Source organism: Festucalex cinctus, chromosome 21 (assembly GCF_051991245.1).
Source record: "Festucalex cinctus isolate MCC-2025b chromosome 21, RoL_Fcin_1.0, whole genome shotgun sequence".
Taxonomy (NCBI): domain Eukaryota; kingdom Metazoa; phylum Chordata; class Actinopteri; order Syngnathiformes; family Syngnathidae; genus Festucalex; species Festucalex cinctus.
In genome coordinates, this window is record NC_135431.1 from 17,872,451 (window position 1) to 17,893,784 (window position 21,334).

Here is a 21,334-nt window from a genome sequence, read left to right on the forward strand (position 1 = left end):
ACCAAAAAAGCGGAGAAAAGGAAACATGTCTTGTGTGAGGAGGTTGTTGTCACATGTACTAACTAAACAGACAGTCCTTGGCAGAAATTCCTGTATCAGAGGAAATTTTCAATGGCGGCAACAAATACAATAAACGTTCAATTTATACTTCACTAATGTGAGCATCATTGTCTTCGTGAAGGCGCATTTTTGCATCGGCTCTCATTAGATTGTGCAGGTGCACCTCACGTTATTTTTATGTTGTTTATTGCAGACCTGCTGACAGGCCAACAGTGAGAAACAAACCACCTGTGGACAAAGAAATTAAATTTTTCTGCGCCGCGTGTGCATCCCTGGCTCCCGTGTGTGGGTGTGTGTATTAACATCATCACAGGTGTGCACGTAGAAAAAGGCTAGAGTTTGACTGGACAAAAAGATAATCATTCTTATGTACTGGAACAGAGGTGTCCAAACTACGGCCAGGGGGCCATTTGTGGCCCGCGGCCATTTTTCAGTGGCCCGCGGCATATGCTAAAAAATGACATTTGATGGTCAAAATAAGAAGGGAGGGTATCGAAAAACACAGGTGCCATTAAAGGTTATTTTAGTTAACTAAAACTAATGAAAAAAACGAAAACTAAAATTCAAAAAACAATATTGTTACCGAAATAAAATAAAATCGAAAATGCTTTTTAAAAAAACGAGAAGTAACTGAAACTACATTTTATGTTTACAAAACTAACTAAAAGTAACTATAGCAAATGTCCTTTGTTTTAGTCTTTGGTAATTAATGCATGAGCCTTTGGGGATGATTTTAAATATGATTTTTAGTAGATTTATTTTGATATAAACCGGAATAATGACGTTTGAAAGTATGTCACACAGAAGTGATGTCATCTAGCAGCATCCAATAGAAAAGCACCTTCGGATGACGTCGCTCCCATGGTGTTTTTTAAATATTGCACACAAGTAATACACATTTTTTTATTATTTTTTTTATTAATAACTAATACTAATACTGAAACTTAGCATGTCCGCCTCCCAGTTCTGGGGACTCGGGTTCGAGTCCAGGCTCTGGCCTTCCTGGGTGGAGTTTGCATGTTCTCCCCGTGCCCGTGTGGGTCTTGTCCGGGTACTCCGGGCTCTTCCCACATTCCAAAGACATGCATGGCAGGTTAATTGGGCACTCCGAATTGTCCCTTGGTGTGCTTGTGTTTATGGATGGTTGTCTCTGTGTGCCCACCAGTCCAGGGTGTACCCCGCCTACTGCCCAAAGCCAGCTGAGATAGGCTCCAGCACCTCCCGCCACCCTTGTGAGGAATAAGTGGTCAAGAAAATGGATGGATGGATGGATAATATTGAAACTAACTAAAACTAAGCATTTATTAAAGAACTAAAACTAATAAAAACTAACAGAACCACCCTGAAAACTAATAAAAACTAACTAAAATGAAAAATTCCCAAACTATAATAACCCTCCTGCCATATTACAAATAAATTTGTTTATATGCTGTCGCATTTTTTTTAAATATCCAAAAGCACAAATAAATTATTTGTACAATTTTTAGGACTAAACACAATTTCTCTTCGTGGCCCTTGTGTCCTTCTGATTTTCTGTATGTGGCCCTCAAACGAAAAAGTTTGAACACCCCTGACTGGAAGCATTGCATATAAAATAATTGCGATCATATGGACAGAATAGTCAGAAGGGAATTTCATGGAATTTCGGTTGTAAATGTCTTGACTTTTATTCTTGGCAACCAGTTCAGCATCCTTCCACAAGAGGGCAACACATGCAAGCCATTGTGTGCTTCTTTTCAGCTCAACTGCCCCATTGGCCTTCTTTATTCTCAGGAACCTTCATCGCTATGAACCCATTGAGCTTCTTAAGGCCATCTGAAGTCACAAATGTGCATTTTTGTGGGTGTGGGTGTGTGTGTGTGTGAGTGACCTTTGACCCATCCTCAGATATCCAGATGAATACAACAAAAGTTATCTGATTCCGTCCGCCAATCTATTTCATTTGCTATTTTCCATCAGCCGACTGTAACTAATGGGCCTGACTTCCTTTATTACTCCGTAGTTTTATTTTCGCTACGTCTGTCTCTCTTCTTCGTTTCCCCCTGCTTGAGCCGCCTTCTGGGAAGCCCTCCAGTGTGTGTGCGCGCGTGTGCGTTTTGCGTGTCTGTGTGTGTGCATTTGGGCTGCCATGGCGGTGCACTGAGACAATGATGTTTACACACACTGTCAAGACTCTTTGCCTCAGCCTCGCTAATTGACGGATGGCTGTGAGTCGGACCTAGCCTTAAGTAGATTACGCTTACTAGATCTGCATCCTGATGCTCTTCTTTGGGTGTGTGTTTTTACATCATTAACACACAAAAGCTTGTGCGATTCAGCTACATTTATTTTATTTTTTTTACCAGAAAGTGTCAAAATAGTACATGGTAACCAGCTCATGCAGACTGTGACTTATTGACTTGCGATGCAGTACTTTTGATCTAATCCGCTGTTTACCATCCGCACGCAAAGCGACAGACGCTGTAAGTCGCGCTTGGCACAAACACAAGAGCAAAATGTTCGCCTGTGCAATAACAAAATGACGTTTTTTGTAGAATTTACCATCTAAAGGGCTTTCTTACTTTTGTAAAGCAAAATAACGGTTCTTTTTGACACAATTCTTTTCACAAAAAGCTAGAAGCATTTTTCTTACCTTGTGAAAGAAGAGTATACGCGTTTTTATTTTTTTGGTACTTATTTTGTCACAAAAAGGTGAAAGATCAGTCAAAATGCTCAGCAAACAAAAGTGCTGACAGTCAATGAGTTAAAAAATCTGTCGTGGATTTGCGCGGTTTCACTTCAGTATCATTTTAAAGTCATACTTGTAAAACGGTGCTCATCTGAAGTCATCCTTGCCACATGATGACATCCTCCCTTTCCTCCACCTCCTTGACTCGATCCACCTGCCCGGCTGCCATTGGCCGGGCCGAGAGCCAATGGCGCGCCAGCTTGGCGTAGCACAGAGGGGAGGGGTGGGCCTTTCAAATGGTGCGGCCGGACCTCGACGAGGGCCGTCTTTGCTCAGACACCATTGTCACCCGGGCCGGTGGAAGTCACAACACTGTGGACTGAAAAACTGAAGATCGACAGGAAGCGAGACCGTTTAGGTTGTCGTCGGTTCGGACCAAATAAGAAAAGCTTTCTTTCTTGCCTCTTCGAAAATGGTGGCATAAGCCCACATGGATTTAGTTGACCTCTACCTCCCCGAGTGCTTCACCTACCATCCTGACGCACAGTGAGTACGCCACATTAAGTTCTTCTTCTTCTTGTTCTTCTTTCTTTCTGGAACTGGACTGGATTTTCTGTTGCCTACTGCAAAACAAGTTAGAACAGGATGGGAAAATGTTTGTGCTCTAGATCAACCCCCCCCCCCCCCCCCCAAAAAAAAAAAAGTTCAAATGTGTCAAATTATTTTAACAACAAAATACTAATTAATTCCCATTTTCAGTCATTCAGTAATTTAATAACAAATATTAAGCAAATTTTAGCAAAATGCACCCACCACCGAAAACGATAGTTGCTCTACATTTAATGAGAATGTTGGTGAAGTAAAATGCTATTTATGTAGAGTTGACCACACCATTAGTTTTCTACTGTAAAACTGTGATGTTGATTTGGAGTACAATGTAAAAAATTTGTGGACCGAGAATCGAGCCTTGAGGAACTCCACCATCTATTGATATAGTTACGTTCCCCTCCAGCTATACAGATACTTGGTTTTGTTTTGGTTTTTTTTACTTTGTATGTGTTCGATTGTTTCCCTCTTTGTCCCATAGTGGAAGCTAAGCTATATTTTGCTTCCCTGCCTGATGTGGAGTTTTGTTTGCGATGGTACTAGTTGCAATGGTTACAGTTATGCAGCCGGCTTGTTTGTTGCTGGTGATGGTGAATGAGTAGAACCAGTTTGGTGGGAAACGACTCCCACAGCAGTGCTTAAATTTATTTTGTATTTTTTGTGGCCCAATTCTTTTACATGAAAAATTGTTTCAATAATATAAATAGATTTGTGAGTAGAAGAATAATAATTAGAAAATATAAGTAGAAATTGAAAATGTACGACCGTAATGTGGAAGTTTATTTTCCTGACTAAATTCTGATTGGTTTGATTTGACAGGGACATGACTTCAAGTAATATAATTAAAAAATAAAAATAAAAAAAAAGGTCATTTTAAGTACAATTTTGGTTACATTTATAAATTGTTCATATATTTAATATAATGTAGACGTTTATACATTTACGTAAAACAATTCTATTCCATTCTGACATTTTTTTAAAGTAAAATGTGTAAATGTATACATTTAAATAAATAATGTAAACCTTTATTTATATAAAAATTTATATATCATATTGCTGGGCTTTTTCTTTTGCCAGTTACATAATCCATTTGGAGCAGAAGAAGAAGAATTTGCAAGACGTTCGCATGACATTACAGGTTGGCTGATTGTTGCCAAAAAAACGGGATGGAGAAAGGGGCAGTGATGCCCCCAGATGACCCAAAATACATGTGACCAAACCCCCCACACATCCCACGTCGCCCTTACATCACCCGCTTGAACAGAATGGCCTGCTATTCGTGTTCCCTGCAGGTCGGAGCTGTGGCAGCTCATCTCTCCGCAAACAGTTTCAACACGAACGAACGAACTTGGCCCAAAGCTCTTTGGGCTGGCTCCGGGTGCGCCCCACGACCATACGCCATACAAATTAGATGAGACCGTTTCTGTAGAAATGGGAATGCAGAAGGGCCGACACTAAACTGAATTGTTGATAGTTGGAATGGCTTGAAACAGTCAAGAAATGTGAAAGGACACAGTAGATATTAAAAGTCTCTTAAATTGGGAATTGGATTGCAAAAATTTGTGATTTTTAGGAATGTACTGCCTAAGATGCTGTGAATGAACTTTTGGAAGTTGGAATGTTTTGTATCAGCTGAGAAATACAACTTTCAATTCTCCCGCTTCTTCTTACCTTTAATTCTGCTGGATAATTTTCAATGGAGCTCAGTGCTGCCCAATCTTGTTGTGGCACAATGGAGTACTACATTGAAGGACCAAAACTCTAAATTTAGACTTCTCTAACTAACCCTTGAAAAAAAAAAAACTTTAAAGTGTTATCCATACTTATTAATGTAATTTGAATCTAAAGGTCAACAAAGTAGACCCATCACTTTTCATTTTTATCGGTAGACTTTGAACTTGGGGTCTGATTTCCCTTCCACTTGACTTTTTGTTTCCCCTTTCGTCCGTCCCACTTCCCACCCCCATCCGGTGTAGTCTTTTGTCCCCATTGTGCGTGGGGCTCGTTTGAAAGTGAGTGTTGCCTACTCTCACGTGCAGGTTAATGATCCACCATGGCTGGCTTTCCTCCTCGTTTTGTGATGGGGGACAAGTGTGCTCACTTTGATTTACGGCCCAACACCCACCCGTGTCATCTTTTGATGGGCTTTTATGGTGATGATCACATGATCTCTTAATGCCATTTCATTAGCCGGGTGAAATTGTTCAGCTTTCTAATGGCGAGGGGGGTGTATGTGGCTGCACGTATATGTCACTCGGCGCTTGACAAGCCAATATGGATGCCGGTGATGGATCGCCAAGGTTACAGCGAGTCCTTTTTAAAGGTCTCCGCTGTATTTTTTTTTTTTTTTTAATAGTCTAAAGTGGATTGGAAAAGGATGAGTGAGAGAAATGCACCATATTAAAATGGGAACCTGACCACACCCAGTTTGAGTACTTCAAAGAACATTTCGGTCATAAAAATGAGGAAGAGGTTTTATTCGTTTAGCATTACTTTAAGTCCCTAAAATAGCACAAATAATGTACACAACAATCTACTCTGCCACAGTACTCAGACATGTTTGAAATTAGACACAGTCCTTATGATACAAGGGGTACAAGTATCTATTAAAAAAAAAAAAAAACAAGAACAAATATTAAGTAAAGGTGTGTTTCTGTTAAAGGTGTTAATTTGTGGAATCATTTGGGAATTGACCTGAAAAGATGTGTGTGTTGTTGAGTTTAAAAAATTGTTTAAAAGCAAAATTAAAAAAAATTACTTGTGTCAGATAAGAGCATGAAAATTGTATATATGAGTATGAGTATATGATTTCTAAATGTATTATGGTATATGTCTAGGAATTTCATGTACATATGTTGCTGGCAAATGTACGCATGTCCAAGTGCATTTGTATTCATAAACAGGTTTATACATTTTATTTTTAAAAATATTAACTTAGTATTGTATTACTAATGAAATAAGTCTAAATATACAATGTATAAGGGGTAGGACTAGATAAGTTTTTAACTTCTTCCTACTCCCTTTTGAATATGCAAACTATGATTGATTGATGATTTTATTGGGGTTCTTCTTTTCTTTTTTGATTTTTTGTTTCTCTGCTGTTTGTTTATATGTTAAATAAATGAAATCAAATCAACTGTAACTGAACTTTAAAAAAAATGTACTTGTTTTATTAAGACTCTTTGGCGCAAACATAGGTGACTTTCGTGAGTGCATATTTAAGAGTGAGTGTGTTTGTGTGTGTGTGGTTGCGGTTTTGTCGAGGCGTCATCAGCGCGTGTCCGCAGTTTACCGAGGCGGCGGTTAAAAGCGGCCGGACCCTTTTGCCAAGCAAATGACTTGTGGCCCACGCTGCTGTGATTTACATGGCAGGAAGCAGATTGACGTGCGTGCATGTGAGTGACAGACAGCAGAGGAGTTTTATTCCAAGCGGGCCTGACGACAAACGGTTGCATGCCGAAATGTGTTGGGGGTGTTTATGAAGACGCTTGCTTGGTAATGCGGCTGGCAGAATGTGCGTGCGTGTGTGTGCACGCATGTTCCTCAACATATTCCCAGTCACGTGAATGCTTTTAGTTTTTATTTTTACTTCCACACGTCAACGTCTGACGTCACAGTGTGAGTGTGTGTGAGCTTTTTTTGGGGAGGCACTTTTCACTCGCAATGTTGCTCGTATTATTATTATTATTATTATTATTGGAATACTATATACATACAACCTTTACCCCAAAAATGTATTTTTTTTTTTCAAGAAAGTAGAACGCTTTCTCAGAAATGCAAGACTTTTTTTTTTCTTTTTATTAATCAAAAATATTCAACTTCTCTAAAAAAAAACTACAAAATTATTCTATTTTTTATTTAAAACAAGTTATTCAAAAGTTTTTTTTTATTATTATTTTTGCACTAATATATACAACTTTTGCAGCAAAAAATTATTTTATTTTTTCAAGAAAATATAACCCTTTTTCAGAAATGTTGGACTTTTTTTTCCTCAAAATATTCATCTTCTCTAAAACAAAACTGTGCAAAATTCTTATTTTTAGTTATTCAAAGGTTTTTTTTATTATTATTTTTGCAATACTGTATACAACTTTGACCCCCAATTATTATTTTTTTTCAAGAAAGTAGAACATTTTGTCAGAACTACAAGACTTTTTTTTTTAAATCAAAATATTTCAATTCTCTAAAAGAATATATGTGCAAAATTATTTATTTTAAACAAGTTATTCAAAAGGGTTTTATAAATTTTTGCACTAATGTATACAACTTTTGTCGCCAAAATGTATATATTTTTTTTCAAGAAAGTAGAACACTTTCTCAGAAATACAAGACGTTTTTTCTCGAAATATTCAACTTCTCTAAAAAATAATTTTTCAAGAAAATATAAGCCTTTTTCAGAAATACAAGCCTTTTTTTCCCCTGAAAATATTGAGGTCTGCAAAATTTTGACTTTACAAAAAACTCTGAAATTGAAATCACATAACAATAAAAACAACTTCAAAAAGGCAGAATAGCTAGCTCATGCACTTCTCATGTTTGATGGTATTAGATTGTGGACGTGTCCTGGCAGCATATCAAGGTGGTGCAAGTGCATTTCCCTACATTTGCTTGTGCGTTTCCCCTCTTTCAAAACAAAGCAGTGTAGTGGTTTGGCGCCGTGTTTGCATAATGTGGCCAATCACAAACTGCCGCTTGGATGGATGAACGCACGAATGGATGCTCTGTGGAACCTCGGTTTTCGTGAGGTTTCCCTTCCAGAAAGTCAGACTAAAACCGAATTGGACAAAATCCAATGCAGTATTTCCAACAGGAAAAACCCAAAGACGCTGTTTACTGTAGGCTATATTAAAAAAAATAAAAATCAAGAACAATTGTATTTTACATGCAAAAAATGGCTTGAAATAAACATATATATATATATATATATATATATATATATATATATATATATATATATATATATATATATATATATATATATATATATATATATATATATATTTCATATATAATCAATAAGCCACCATGTGGCCCAACAAAATGTGGTGAAACTGTTGTTTTACTTCACGTATGCTTTTATTTTGAAGGTCTGACTTTTGACAGGAAGTCTTATGCAGATGTTATCTGAGACGTTTTGTAGAAAAAAAATGTGAATGGGTTTACAAAAACCAAACGTTAACGTACTATGCGATCTTCCATATCAACTCATTCACTGCCACTGACGACTATAGACGTCAAGGATCCACTTTAACTGGGCTGCCAGTGAATGACTTAAAAACAAGGTTCAGGTTCTTGACAGTCGTTCTCTTGCAGACACCTGGGCAAGATGTCGGTGAGGGGCCCGGAACCCCCGTCCATCAAGCGGGAGCCGTCCAGCCCCAGCAGCTCACAGGGAGACGCCAGCCCCGCCCAGCCCAGCCCCGCCGGCTCATCCTCAGACACCAACTCCAGCTTTGGGCCCCCGTCCAAGGGCCACGCCAACGACAACGGAGGGCCAATCAGGTGCTTTTATTTGGTTTTGTCACAACATTAGGTACACCCGCAACAAATACGTTTAGATTTTTGTGTTTGTCGCTTCTGTGTATTCAATACTAACTATAATTGCCAGCCATAAGTTCACTTAAGAACTGCTCAATATTTTTTTGGTTTAGGAGGTTGGTTGAGGAGGAGGCCCAAGTGAAATGCGAATTCCTGCTGGGCTCGGTGACCAAGCGACTTTGTCTGGTGTGCGGTGACGTGGCGTCGGGCTACCACTACGGCGTCGCCTCGTGCGAGGCCTGCAAGGCCTTCTTCAAGAGGACCGTCCAGGGTGAGCGCACACACACAAAACAAACAATTCTAAATGGCTACATTAAAAAAAAGAAAAAAAAAGAAAATCAATGTGAAGAAACAAGAAGGGGCAAATTGGCTGTTATGACTCAGAAGATTTTTTACTGTAGCCTCCCCCTCTCAAAAAAAACAAAACAAAAGAAAACGTCAGTTGTGATGAGTGACTGTGTCGTCGTGTCTCAGGCAACATCGAGTACAACTGCCCTGGCTCCAACGAATGTGAAATCACTAAACGGAGGAGGAAGTCGTGCCAGGCGTGTCGCTTTGTCAAGTGTCTGGCCGTCGGCATGCTGAGGGAAGGTCAGCCCCCCAAAACACAACGCAAAGACAGAAATACCCTATTTCAATAAAACCATGGCATGATTTAATAGCATTTATTTTATTTTTTTTAAGGGGTTTAAACACTTCTAAAATGAACCTGCAACCGTTGCTTTCTGTAACACTGAGCTGAAGTACTTCTTGTTCACTCTTCTTTTGTCAAATTTACAGTCAAACTAAAGAGTGTGCCACCATCTAGTAGTCCGCAGTGGAACTACAGCCAAAACTAGACTAAGTGCAATTTCTGGATAAATTGCGTGGGAATGCTGAAATAGCTGAATGCTAAGCTGAATGCTTATGAAGTAAATTGAAAGATAAATTGTGAAAATTACGAAGTTGTCATTGAAGTTGAAAAATAACTGAATAAAAAGAAAACAAACTGCAATCTGTCCAACGTGGAATTTAATCATTTCAGAGAAATTATAATCCATTTCCTGATATGTATCGAACCATTGAATGTACTAAAATATGGTCCAGGCGGGGTTTGATCCGGGTCCTCTGTGGGGGAGGAAATTCCTCTAAAGGACTGAGATAACTTGCCTTGTTCAGATTCATGGCTAATAGCATATTTATTTTTGAAAAGTGTCATCTGAAACATCAAGCCAACATGCCTTTAATCATTTCAGTAAAATTTTAATCCATTTCAACATGCATTTAAATATTTCAGTGAAATTGTAATGCAGTTCCTGATATAATAGTCAGTTGATTAACATTCATATCACTAAGCATAATTGCCATGGACATATTTGCGATGTACAGTCGGAGGTGGGATTCGAACCCAAGACCTCCTGGTTCCTGGACAACGCACTTAACTAAGTGCGCCACTGAGCACTATCAGAGAGCTGGTAACGATCAGTTGTATGGATGGTAAATGGGCGTGGAAAGTGGGAAAAAGTTAAAAATTAACATTAAATTGTTCGAGTACTGTAAGTAATGTGGAATCAGACGATATATACCCCGGAAGGCATGAATTTTTGAAGCAATTTGATATTTGAATGGTGTAAATCGGAAGTATTACATGGGAGTTGTTTCTCGGCAAAAAGTGAAAATAAAAATCTGAATATAACATATATGGGATGCTTTCAGCATTCCCTCAATAAACCAACAGAACAAAATAGACTTACAGTATGTCCTGATCGAAGAAATCTGTGAAATAGCGGATCCCCAAATGCATTACTATGGAGTTAAAAGTTTAATCACAAAACATTTAATTAATTTGTCAAAGTTCCACTGTATTTGTATTTTTCCATTTGCCTGTGCAAGCTTTGTGTACATTGCGTTGTATGTATGTATGTATGTGTGTGTGTGTGTGTGTGTGTAGCAGCAGTCAGGTGCTCTCTGTGTGTGCGCTGACGTATTGTTGTCCCGATTTAGAAGTGACTCAAAAAGGAAAACATGAACGACGTCCTACTGTAGTGACCACTCATAAACACGCACACACACCGGAAGGGGCCAAAAAAAAAAAGTAAGAAGGCTAGAGCAGATAAAAGCTTTGCATGTGTAACAAAATAGTGTTCATTTATGTGACCAAATAGAGCAATTTTATTGGCAAAATTTTTTTTAAAAAGTAATTTTTACAACTAAATGTTGCATTTTTATGACAAACTATAATTTCTATAAGAATGTTTTTTATTTTTTTTCTGATAAAATGTGGCACTCTTATTCTAAATGTGGATTTTAGTGACAAAATATTGTTTGTGACAAAATTGCCATTATGATGACAAAAGAAAATATTTTTGTAGCACTATAACATTGTTTGAGCAAAATATTGTTTGTGTCCAAATTCTTCCATTCCTGTGACAGTGTGTTGCCAGTTATATATAAAATATTGCGGTACAATTTATTTTGTGTCAAAAATGTTGCATACTAATTACAACAAGTAGCATTTTAGTGCCAATATAATACACTTAATTATTTTTGACAGAATTTTTATGACTAAATGCTGCTTTTTTTTTCCACACAATTTTTTTTTTTTTTTTTTTTTGTAATGAGAATATGTCACAATACACAAAAGATGTCGAATATTCTTTTGGTTTTTGCAGTTCTTGACGACTTGACAATGAAAATTGCGCTTTTACTTTCCATCCGACTTCATTGAACGAGTCAGTCCAAGCTGACATTTGTACACACCTTTGTCTTCATCATCTTTTTTTTTTCTTTATTTTTTTTATTTTTTTTTTAGTCTCTGAGCATCCCAGCATCCCCTCCTTCCCCAGCTCTCCCCCGCTCTCGTAAATACCTTCAGATGCCTGTTGGGATTCCCGTCGCTCCGTGACAGGCGAGCCGGCGCTCGTAACGCGCTTCAGCGCGCCTCGTAACACCCTCCGCCCCTGGAGAGGGCGCAATAAAGGCCCAGACAGCTTTAATTGGGCCACACTCGGTTGCGGGAGATGTGCGCCTATAAAAAAAAAAAAAAAAAAAAAGCAACAACCACAACACAAAAGCTGCTGTTTTATTCTCTAAGAATGTCCTATTGTTTGTTGTCGAGGAAATTCTGCTGTGTAAACTTCAAGACCCTGTAACGTTTTCTTTCTAGATATGTGCAGTGACTTTCAATTTTTTTAGGATGCCGTTGTGGAGATGCGACACACATACACTGATACTCAGCTGGCATAGCAGCTTTAGAGTGCCTTGTTGTCCACTGCATTCAGAGAAATGCAGAAGAGCAAGCAGTGGCGAGGAAACCTTTGAAAAGTCCTGTGACAGTCAGCGTGTGAACTGATTGGGGGTTCGGGATAGTGGCAAACGGTAAATGGCTTTTTATATAGCGTTTTATTGGATACTATAGAATGCCTCGTTGTTGGCTGTGAGTGCACGCATGTCGCAGAGAGATGGTAGGAAACACAAGGAATTTATTCTTTTTTTTGCAGTCTATCATGAGAGCTAATGTGTGGACCGTGCCTTCCGGATGACGTGACTGCTTTAGAGTGCCTCGTTGTTGTGTCTTAAGCGAAGTACAGATACCTGAAAAATCCGCAAGGTATAGTGTCGAACGCACCACTGCGGGCGAGCAAGAAGTGTAACTCTTGACCGTTGGAATGTGCTGACAGGAAGCGAGGCCAGGAATAGTTTGCCCGGATAACAAACAGCCGTGAACGCGCTCTGTCGTCTCTTCATCTATTTCAGGATACTTTCATCACTGCTTTCGAGGGTCTCAGTGTGGGTGGAGGGTGGGTGGGGGGTGGGGTTCAGCCAGGCGCGATCGCCGGCGTCCTGTGGCCCGACCCGGCTGACCCACGTTCCCGTGGCGCCGGAAAACTGCCCCCCGCCCCGCCCCCTCCCACTTCGCCTCTGTTGTGCGACGTCTTCACTGCAAACAGTCCCACGCTTCTCACATTATGCGACAAACGTACACATGGCACGAGTCGTCCGATGCAGCTGTGCTAAGCGTCACGAAAAATGCAAAAAGCACAACAACGCAACTAGAGAATGTCACCTGTGAAGAAGTTTTGTTTGAGGAGCTGATTCCAAATTGAAATGAATTGAAATGTGGAACGTGAGACTTTGAATGGTTGCAATTGGTCACAAAATGATTTTACAACACTCTAAAGTAGCCACGCCCACCTGAAGCTCTGGTCGACATGCTGGCTGTCATGACAGGATTAAAAACAACAAAATTCCCCCTCCTTGCTATTCCAGCGGTTTCTCTTTAATGTGTGTGCACTCAAGGCCAACAAGGAGGCGCTCAAAAGTGACCACCCAAAATAATCCAGAAAACTGAAATGGCGAAATACCACTTAAACAGTAGATCAGGGGTCTGCAACCTGCGGCTCTGGAGCCACATGTGACTCTTCAGTCCTTCTCATCTGGCTCCCTGTGGATTTCTAAAAAATAATATTGTACAAATGAATATATATTTTTTTACACATTTATTTATTTTTTAGGTGAAACATTCTTTAAAGGAATTATTTAGATTAAAAAATAATTCATTATTAAATATTAAAAAATGATGAGATTTCAAATTTTTTAGTTATCAGAAAAAGAGACGAAAGGTAGACGAAAAAGTAAAAATAAATAAACAAATAAATAAAAATGTCCATAAAGTGATCATAAAATGCCGAAAAAGGAAGAGAAAAAGCTGAAAATTACCATAAAATGTACATGAAATTGCCACAAATGTCACAAAATTGAATTAAAAAAACAAAAAAAAACCGGCAGAAATAAATGTGAAAAGTAGCTATAAAATGTCATAAAAAAACAGAAGAAATCCCAAAAATGACTATAAAATGCAGACAAATTTGCCAAAAAAGGTCAAAAATTTATTTTTTTTAAAAAGCAGAAGATAACATGTTTAAAAAGTAAATTATTAAATGTCAAAAAAAACAAAAGAAGAAATTTCATGGAAAAAAGTCCACAAATAGCCAAAAAAGTCAGAAAATTTATCTATGAAAAGGCAGAAAAAAAAGTTTAAAAAAAATATATATATAGCCATTAAATGTCTAATAAAGGAGAAAGGCCATACTACCATATGTCCATAAAATTGCCAAAAATGTATGAAAAAGTACACCCATTAAAAAAACAACAAAAAAAACAAAAAAAATCGAAAGGTAGAAGAAAATGAATCTACGAATTGGATGCTGCATTTTCGTGTTATGGTGCAGCTCTAATTAGCTCTTGGGCCCTCAGTACATTAGACTAACACAAACACACTTTTTGCTCATCACAATGTTAAAAAGTTTTGCGTCTCGAGGCAGATTTGTTGTTATTTATTTGGCCTAAAATGGATCTTTTGACAGTAAAGTTTTCTGACCCCTGCAGTAGAGCTTGTCAACTGAGTACTACATAGTCGTCAGACTTTCACAGCAATTTAAAATTCTCAATTAACTTTACAGTGTTTTGCCACATCCGAGACACACGCGGCGTCATGTGACCCGTGGACTGGCGCCTGCCAAGTGGCCGGGCTAATCCACACTTAGCATTTCCTTCCCCTGCCGTGACATGCGGCAGGGGTCGAAGGGCAGCGAATCCATTTCTTTAATACCCTCCTCATCCTCTTCACGTTTAACTTGTCCAACTTTGAAACGCCCCCAATCTCACCATCTGGCACACATATAAGATGATGATTGATAAGTCAATTTTCATGAATATCTTTATAACGTTCTTGCTTGCTTGACAACTTGTTTTCCTGTTTTTTTATGTCTTGCAGGCGTGCGTCTGGATCGCGTTCGAGGCGGCCGGCAGAAGTACAAGCGGCGAATGGACTCCGACGACGGCGCCAGCTCCTATCGGCACCTGCACGTTGGCCTGCCGCACAAGAAAACATGTAAGTGTCACTCACCATCCTTTCATAAGACCACTAAGTGGCCATTTGGGTCAGTGGTTAGCCTAGTTGCCTGCCGCATGGATGACCTGGGTTCGATCCCAGCTTTGGCAACTCTTTAGTACAAATGCAATATTTAATAGTAATCATTGTTACTAATGATTGTTTCACATCCATTGCTTTTTATGTCATTTATCATGAAGTTTTGTTTCTATCTTATCCGTTCTATATTCAAGGCAAGACAAGTTTATTTGTGTAGCACATTTCATACACAAGGCAACTCAATGTGCTTTACACAAGAAAAGACAATACAAAAGCATCAACAGTACTTGACATTCAGAGCAAAGAAGAGAAAACAAAAGTAGGTTCAGAAATTTACTAAAAGAACATACATTTAGCGTAAGGAGGTTTAAAATAATAAAAAATAATTAATTAATTAATTAATTAAAAGTAGGTTGCAATTTGTACTAAAAGAACATACATTTAGCATAAGGAAGTTTAAAATAATAAATAAATAAATAAATAATTATTAATTAATTAATTAATAATTAAAAGTAGGTTAAAAAAATTTACTAAAAGAACATACATTTAGCGTAAGGAGGTTTAAAATAATAAAAAATAATTAATTAATTATTAATTAATTAATAATTAAAAGTAGGTTAAAACATTTACTAAAAGAACATACATTTAGTGTAAGGAAGCTTAAAATAATAAAAATTAAATAATTATTAATTAATTCATTAATAATTAAAAGTAGGTTAAACATTTTTACTAAAAGAACATACATTTAGCGTAAGGAAGTTTAAAATAATAAAAATTAATTAATTATTAATTAATAATTAAAAGTTGGTTAAAAAATGTACTAAAAGAACATACATTTAGCGTAAGGAAGTTTGAAATAATAAAAAATAATTAATTAATTATTAATTAATTAATTAATAATTAAAAGTAGGTTAAAGGATTTACTAAAAGAACATACATATAGCGTAAGGAAGTTTAAAATAATAAAAAAATAAATAATTAATTATTAATTAATAATTAAAAGTTGGTTAAAATATTTACTAAAAGAACATACATTTAGCAGTAAGGAAGTTTAAAATAATAAAAAATAATTAATAAGGAAAAAAAATGCAAATTCAACGCAAGATTCAGTATTTTTTAGTCATATTTTTCTGTGGATGGAGTGGTCTAGTGGTTAAGTGCTTTGTCCAGTAACCAGGAGGTTGTATTTTTTTTTACATATAAATGTATACCAACCAACTAATCAATTCAGTGAAATTATAAGGAATATTCGGTTATGAGAAACATGTGTCCCCATTAGCTTTGAAAACTGCTTTGTACAAAACATTTAAATATGAATACGCCTTTGAGCCATCAGCCACAAGACTTCCCTTAGCTCAGTACTTAGAGCACAGCGTATAGTGCGGCAGCGCATGGAACAGTAAACAGAAGGTGAGGGTTCGAAACCTGCCTTACACTGGCTGTAGTTCAACTTTTATGTTTTTCATTTAGAATTCATCTACAATTGATCATTTCTAATTTTCACACAATTTATCTTTCATTGTCATTCATTTAACACACATATGTAATGCATTCAATTTAATGTTCAATGACGCATTCACTGGTTCAGCAAGACATCTCGCAATTACATTTCCCAACACTTCAATGATGACAGCAAGTCCTCTGTAGCTCAATGGGTAGACAACTGAAGCGGACCTGTGACCAGTAAACAGGAGGGGAGGGTTTGAATCTCACCTTAGGCTGGTTGCATTTCAACTTTTCATTTATGATTCATGTACAATTTCACACAATTTATCTTTCATTATCATTCGAATCACACGTTATATTGATTGTGTGTTTGCCGCTAATATTTTGTTTGCGTTCCAGCGGGCGATAACCAAGTGGTGTCGCTGCTCCTGCTGGCCGAACCCGAGGCCATCTTGGCCATGGCCGACCCGACGGTGCCCGACAGCGACATCAAGGCGCTGACCACTCTGTGCGACCTGGCCGACCGCGAGCTGGTGGTCAACATCGGCTGGGCCAAGCACATCCCAGGTACGCGCCAACCCTCCAAAGCGGGTCACCACCTTTCTCAGGTCACCGCCTGTGCGTGTTCCTAATATAATTAACCAGATGGCCGCCAGCCACCTGGAAGTTTTAATTGACTTTGGAACACATCCGTTGGCCTCTTGGCCACTCCAGTTGGACGACATATTCGGTTTTCAGAAAATTTGTTTGGAATTCATTGAAAAAATGGTCCAACGACATCTTGTGTTTCATCAGCGCCGTTGTTGATGCTTTAAACATTACCACGGAAACACCTGCCTCCTTTTGTTGACGTTTGCGCTGTGCGCTGCTTACAATACAAACAAAGCTTTCGTGTGTGTGTGCGCGCGCATTCCAGCACAAACACGAAGCCCCCATTTGAGCATGTCTTGTTTCTCACCATCGGAAAAGGAGCTTTACCTCCCCCAGGGCCGTTTTTGTCCGTCTCTTTCAGGTCCAGCGACTAGGGTTGGGTATTGGTTCAAAATTCCTCAATCGATTCAATTTTGATTCACAAGTGTTCAGTTCAATTCGATTCACTTCACTTCAATATGTATTAATTATAGTAGATCAATTTTTGTTAATATCAAGGACATGATAAAACTCCACAAACATCAAATTCCAAATTACATTTTGCGGAGGCAGTAACTGGTTAAATGATTTAGTTTATTAATGAAAGTAACGTGTTATCATCACGTAAGTGTTACACAGACATTGACATCAGCAAGGATGAGATGGGGGAAAAAAAAAATCATAATTCAAATTCAATAATTGTAAATATAAATTAGAAAGATTCTGTTAAAGGCAGGGTCTGTCGTTTTCACTCAGGAAAATGCACTTTTTAAATACAGAATGTACACACTTTAACTCTTTCTCAGTCTACACATCTGAGCTTATGTTAATGTTTGGTGGTGATTTTTTCACTCACTCACACAAGCTTACATGTTTGAGTGAGTGGAAAGAAAAAAAAAATCCGTCTGTGCTGTCAAGTGAGTGACGTCACGAAGCCGACAAATGCGAAAGGAGGTCAATATCAGTTCTATACCAGCCACCGATACTTCCCTGATATCAATTCAAGTCCTCCTGGGCAGTAGTTGGCGCTATACTGCGGCAGTTTCACACATCAGCGAAAGGCATTGGTTATAATTTTTCGTCATTATGTTAAATTTTATTTGAGATATCGGTCAGTACTAAAAGAATGCATACACGCCCTGGTATCAGTCTGAAAAAAAGTGACATAGAAAATTCCTCATATGTGACAGGCCTTATGGGTAAACAAAAAAAAGGGGGAAAAAAAAGAAGAACTTTTTGAATACAAATGATACATATACATAACATGAAATACTAATAATACAAATCCCCAAATGGCCTCGTCATATCGTAATGGTGCTGTCACGTCGTCCGGGGGCTGAGTGACGCTCCCACACGTGCCGACCGCCAGAGGTCTGGTCCGAGCCATCTGAGTTGTCGTCCCCTGGGGGAGGTGACGGCCATCCGGTCCGATCCGGTCCGGTCGGGGCAGCCTCATCTGCCGGCAGCGACGTTGACGCTGATGGAGGCCGAAGTGGCGTTAGGGGGTTCCGACAAAAAGACAAAAGGCCGCACTTGCTTTTGGCCTTTTGGAGCTGACTGTCGCATGAGTGTGTGACGGTGACGATGATGATAACGAAGATGACGATGATGATGCACACAACCCAACACTAATGAGCACACTCTTGCTTGACTTTTTCTTCTTTGTCTTGACATAAGATATCAGGGGCAGACCTCCCACCGTTAGATTTCAGCAGAGTTGTGCTAAGCTAACGCATCTGCTTGGTTAAAGGCGTCCACATTTTAAGGGGCACTCCACTGTCTGCCCCACCAAAACTTCAGGTTTGGGGTTACGGCTCTGATTCTTCCACCGCAAGACTTCAGGGGCACATTTTTGCTTGCCTCACCAGAAGATTTGAGAGGAATTTTTTTTGTTTGTCTAAAGAAAAGATATCAGGGACACAATTTTCCCCCCCAAAAAAGACTTCAGGGGCACATTTTTATTTGCCCCACCAGAAGTTTTGAGAGACATTTTTTTTGTTTGTCTAAAGAAAAGATATCAGGGACACAATTTGCCCCCCCAAAAAAGACTTCAGGGGCACATTTTTGTCTGCCCCACCAGAAGTTTTGAGAGACATTTTTTTTGTTTGTCTAAAGAAAAGATATCAGGGACACAATTTGCCCCCCCCCCCAAAAAAAAGACTTCAGGGGCAATTTGTCGCACCTTAAAGCCTGCATCTCACTGAGCAGCAAAGGTTTGTGTATGTGGCGAGGGTTGACAGCTTTTCATCAGTTTGTTCAAGTCTGTAAAAGGTTACAAAAGATGTTTGCAAAAAGATTTTATGGTCACAAACATTTTTTGGCGTCACCTTCAACTTTTGTTCAGAATTTCCTAGAGATCATAAAAACTGTTCGTGTTTACCATCAAACTTTGAACATTTTCAAAATTTCTTAGTGACCATAAAAAATGTTTTCTATCAAATTTGATTTAAAATTCATTTATGAGTGACTATAAAAAAAAATGCCATCAAATTTTGAATGTGTTAAAAAATTGCAACCATAAAAATGTTTGCTAACAAATTTTGTTCAAAATTTCTTTGCAACCATAAAACATTTGCCATCAAACTTAATTCAAAATTTCTTTGTGACCATAAAAACTGTTTGCCATCAAATTTTGAACATGTTGAAAACTGTTTTCAAATATCTGTCTCCTGTCTTTGCAACCTTGAACGAACCCTGACGAAAAACCAACAATTGCAACGGGCGCAAACACTCGCAAACCTTTGCTGCTCAATGAGATACTGGTTTAAGAGTTCCAGGGGCACTTCTTTGTTTGCCCAACCAATAAGACTTGAGGAGCTCTTTTTGTTTGCCCCATCAAAAGATTTGAGAGGCACTTTTCAGTTTGCCCCACCATAAGACTTTAGCTGTTGATGTTGATTGTTGTGAACGTGTGCTTGCAACTCCATTATGAGATAAATGTCTTCTTTCTGTGGCCTAACATCACGATCAGTTGAGGGCGTGTCTTCAGTGTCATTAAATATGCCATGAGTTGCTATTGTGCTTAGTGTTATAATGTGATTTGCATTCTAGTAGATTTTTCTGTTTTAACTCATTCGCTGCAAAAAACGTCAAATGATACATTTTTGCTGGGCTGGTAGTGAATGTGTTAAATTAGCAACATATATGCTAGCGTGACTTAATTTGAGTTTGTGGAATGTTCTGCAGCTAGTCAGTCGCTCACTTAGCCGCGATTTATAAACTTGAACGTGCACACAAACTGAAAGATTCTCCGACGTGTGCCGCCAAGGCTTCCCGTCGCTGTCGCTGGCCGACCAGATGAGCCTCCTGCAGAGCGGCTGGATGGAGATCCTGATCCTCCGAGTGGTCTTCCGCTCGCTGGCGCTGGACGAGCGGCTGGCGTACGCCGACGACTACGTGATGGACCAAGACCAGTCCAAGATGGCCGGCCTGCTGCACCTCAACAACGCCATCCTGCAGCTGGTCAAGAAGTACAAAAGCGTCCGGCTGGAGAGGGAAGAGTTCGTGCTCCTCAAGGCCATCGCGCTGGTCAACTCAGGTAGCATCGCTGGTTGTCTGATGCATACGGAGTCAAATTGAAAATTGTTGTGTGGACCGTAAAACAAATCAGTCTTTTCATACTAAAGCTTTTCACCGATTCCGAACTTGATCGTCCGTTTTGTGCGGCCTCCACAAGGCGTTTTTTTGTTTTTTTTGTTTTTTTAAACAACCATGTATAGTAAAGGCGTTTAAAATAAATGACCATGTAAAGTGTTTCTATTGTTGTTTTTTAAACAACCACGTATATAGCAAGGTATTTTTCTAAAAACGACCATGTATAGTAAGGCGTTTTTTTTTTTTTGTTTTTTTTGTTTTTTTTTTTTTTTTTAACGACCATGTGTATACCGTAATGAGGCGTTTTGTTTTTTTCTTAAACAGCCATGCATAGTAATGCGTTTTTACGGCCATGTATAGTAGGCCGTTTTATTTTTGTTTGTTTGTTTTTAACGAGCAAGTGTATAGAGTAAAGTTTTTTTTTATAGTAATATATAGTGATAGTTAATAGTTATAGTTAGTACCATAGTTTATATAGTAAAGTGTTTAAAAAAAAAAATATTTTTGTTTTTGTTTTTTTAACGACCATGTATATAGTAAGGTGTGTGTGTGTGTGTGTTTTTTTTTAAACGACTATGTGGTAAGGCATTTTTTTTTTTTAAACGCCCATGTATATAGTAAGGTGTGTGTGTTTTTTTAACGACTATGTACAGTAAGGCTTTTTTTTAACGACCATGTATAGACTATAATAAGGCATTTTTTGTTTTTTTAAACGGCCATTTATATAGTAAGGTGTGTGTGTTTATTTTAACGACTATGTATAGTAAGGCGTTTTTTTTTTTGTTTTTACTTTTGTTTTACGACAATGTATATACCGTAAAAGGCGTTTTTTTTGTTGTTTTTTTTAAACAACCAGTAAGGTTTTTTTTTTTTTTTTTTTT

General features: G+C 38.3%; 1 protein-coding gene across 6 annotated transcripts in view; it reads left to right on the forward strand.

The window, feature by feature from the left end:
• The window catches only part of LOC144010117 (estrogen-related receptor gamma-like), a 33,726-nt gene that overhangs the window by 9,415 nt on the left and 2,977 nt on the right, over window positions 1-21,334 (forward strand). For 4 of the 6 annotated variants that reach the window (XM_077510244.1, XM_077510243.1, XM_077510246.1 and 1 more), the window contains 6 exons: window positions 8,648-8,836; window positions 8,986-9,143; window positions 9,347-9,463; window positions 14,628-14,744; window positions 16,629-16,796; window positions 20,128-20,397. In XM_077510244.1, coding sequence (XP_077366370.1) covers window positions 8,661-8,836; window positions 8,986-9,143; window positions 9,347-9,463; window positions 14,628-14,744; window positions 16,629-16,796; window positions 20,128-20,397 — 1,006 coding nt within the window. In that variant the 5' untranslated portion in view covers window positions 8,648-8,660. Of the gene's footprint in view, window positions 1-3,022; window positions 3,275-6,619; window positions 6,730-8,647; window positions 8,837-8,985; window positions 9,144-9,346; window positions 9,464-14,627; window positions 14,745-16,628; window positions 16,797-20,127; window positions 20,398-21,334 lie in introns of those variants that run through there. The other 2 variants (XM_077510242.1, XM_077510247.1) reach the window with 2 other exon arrangements.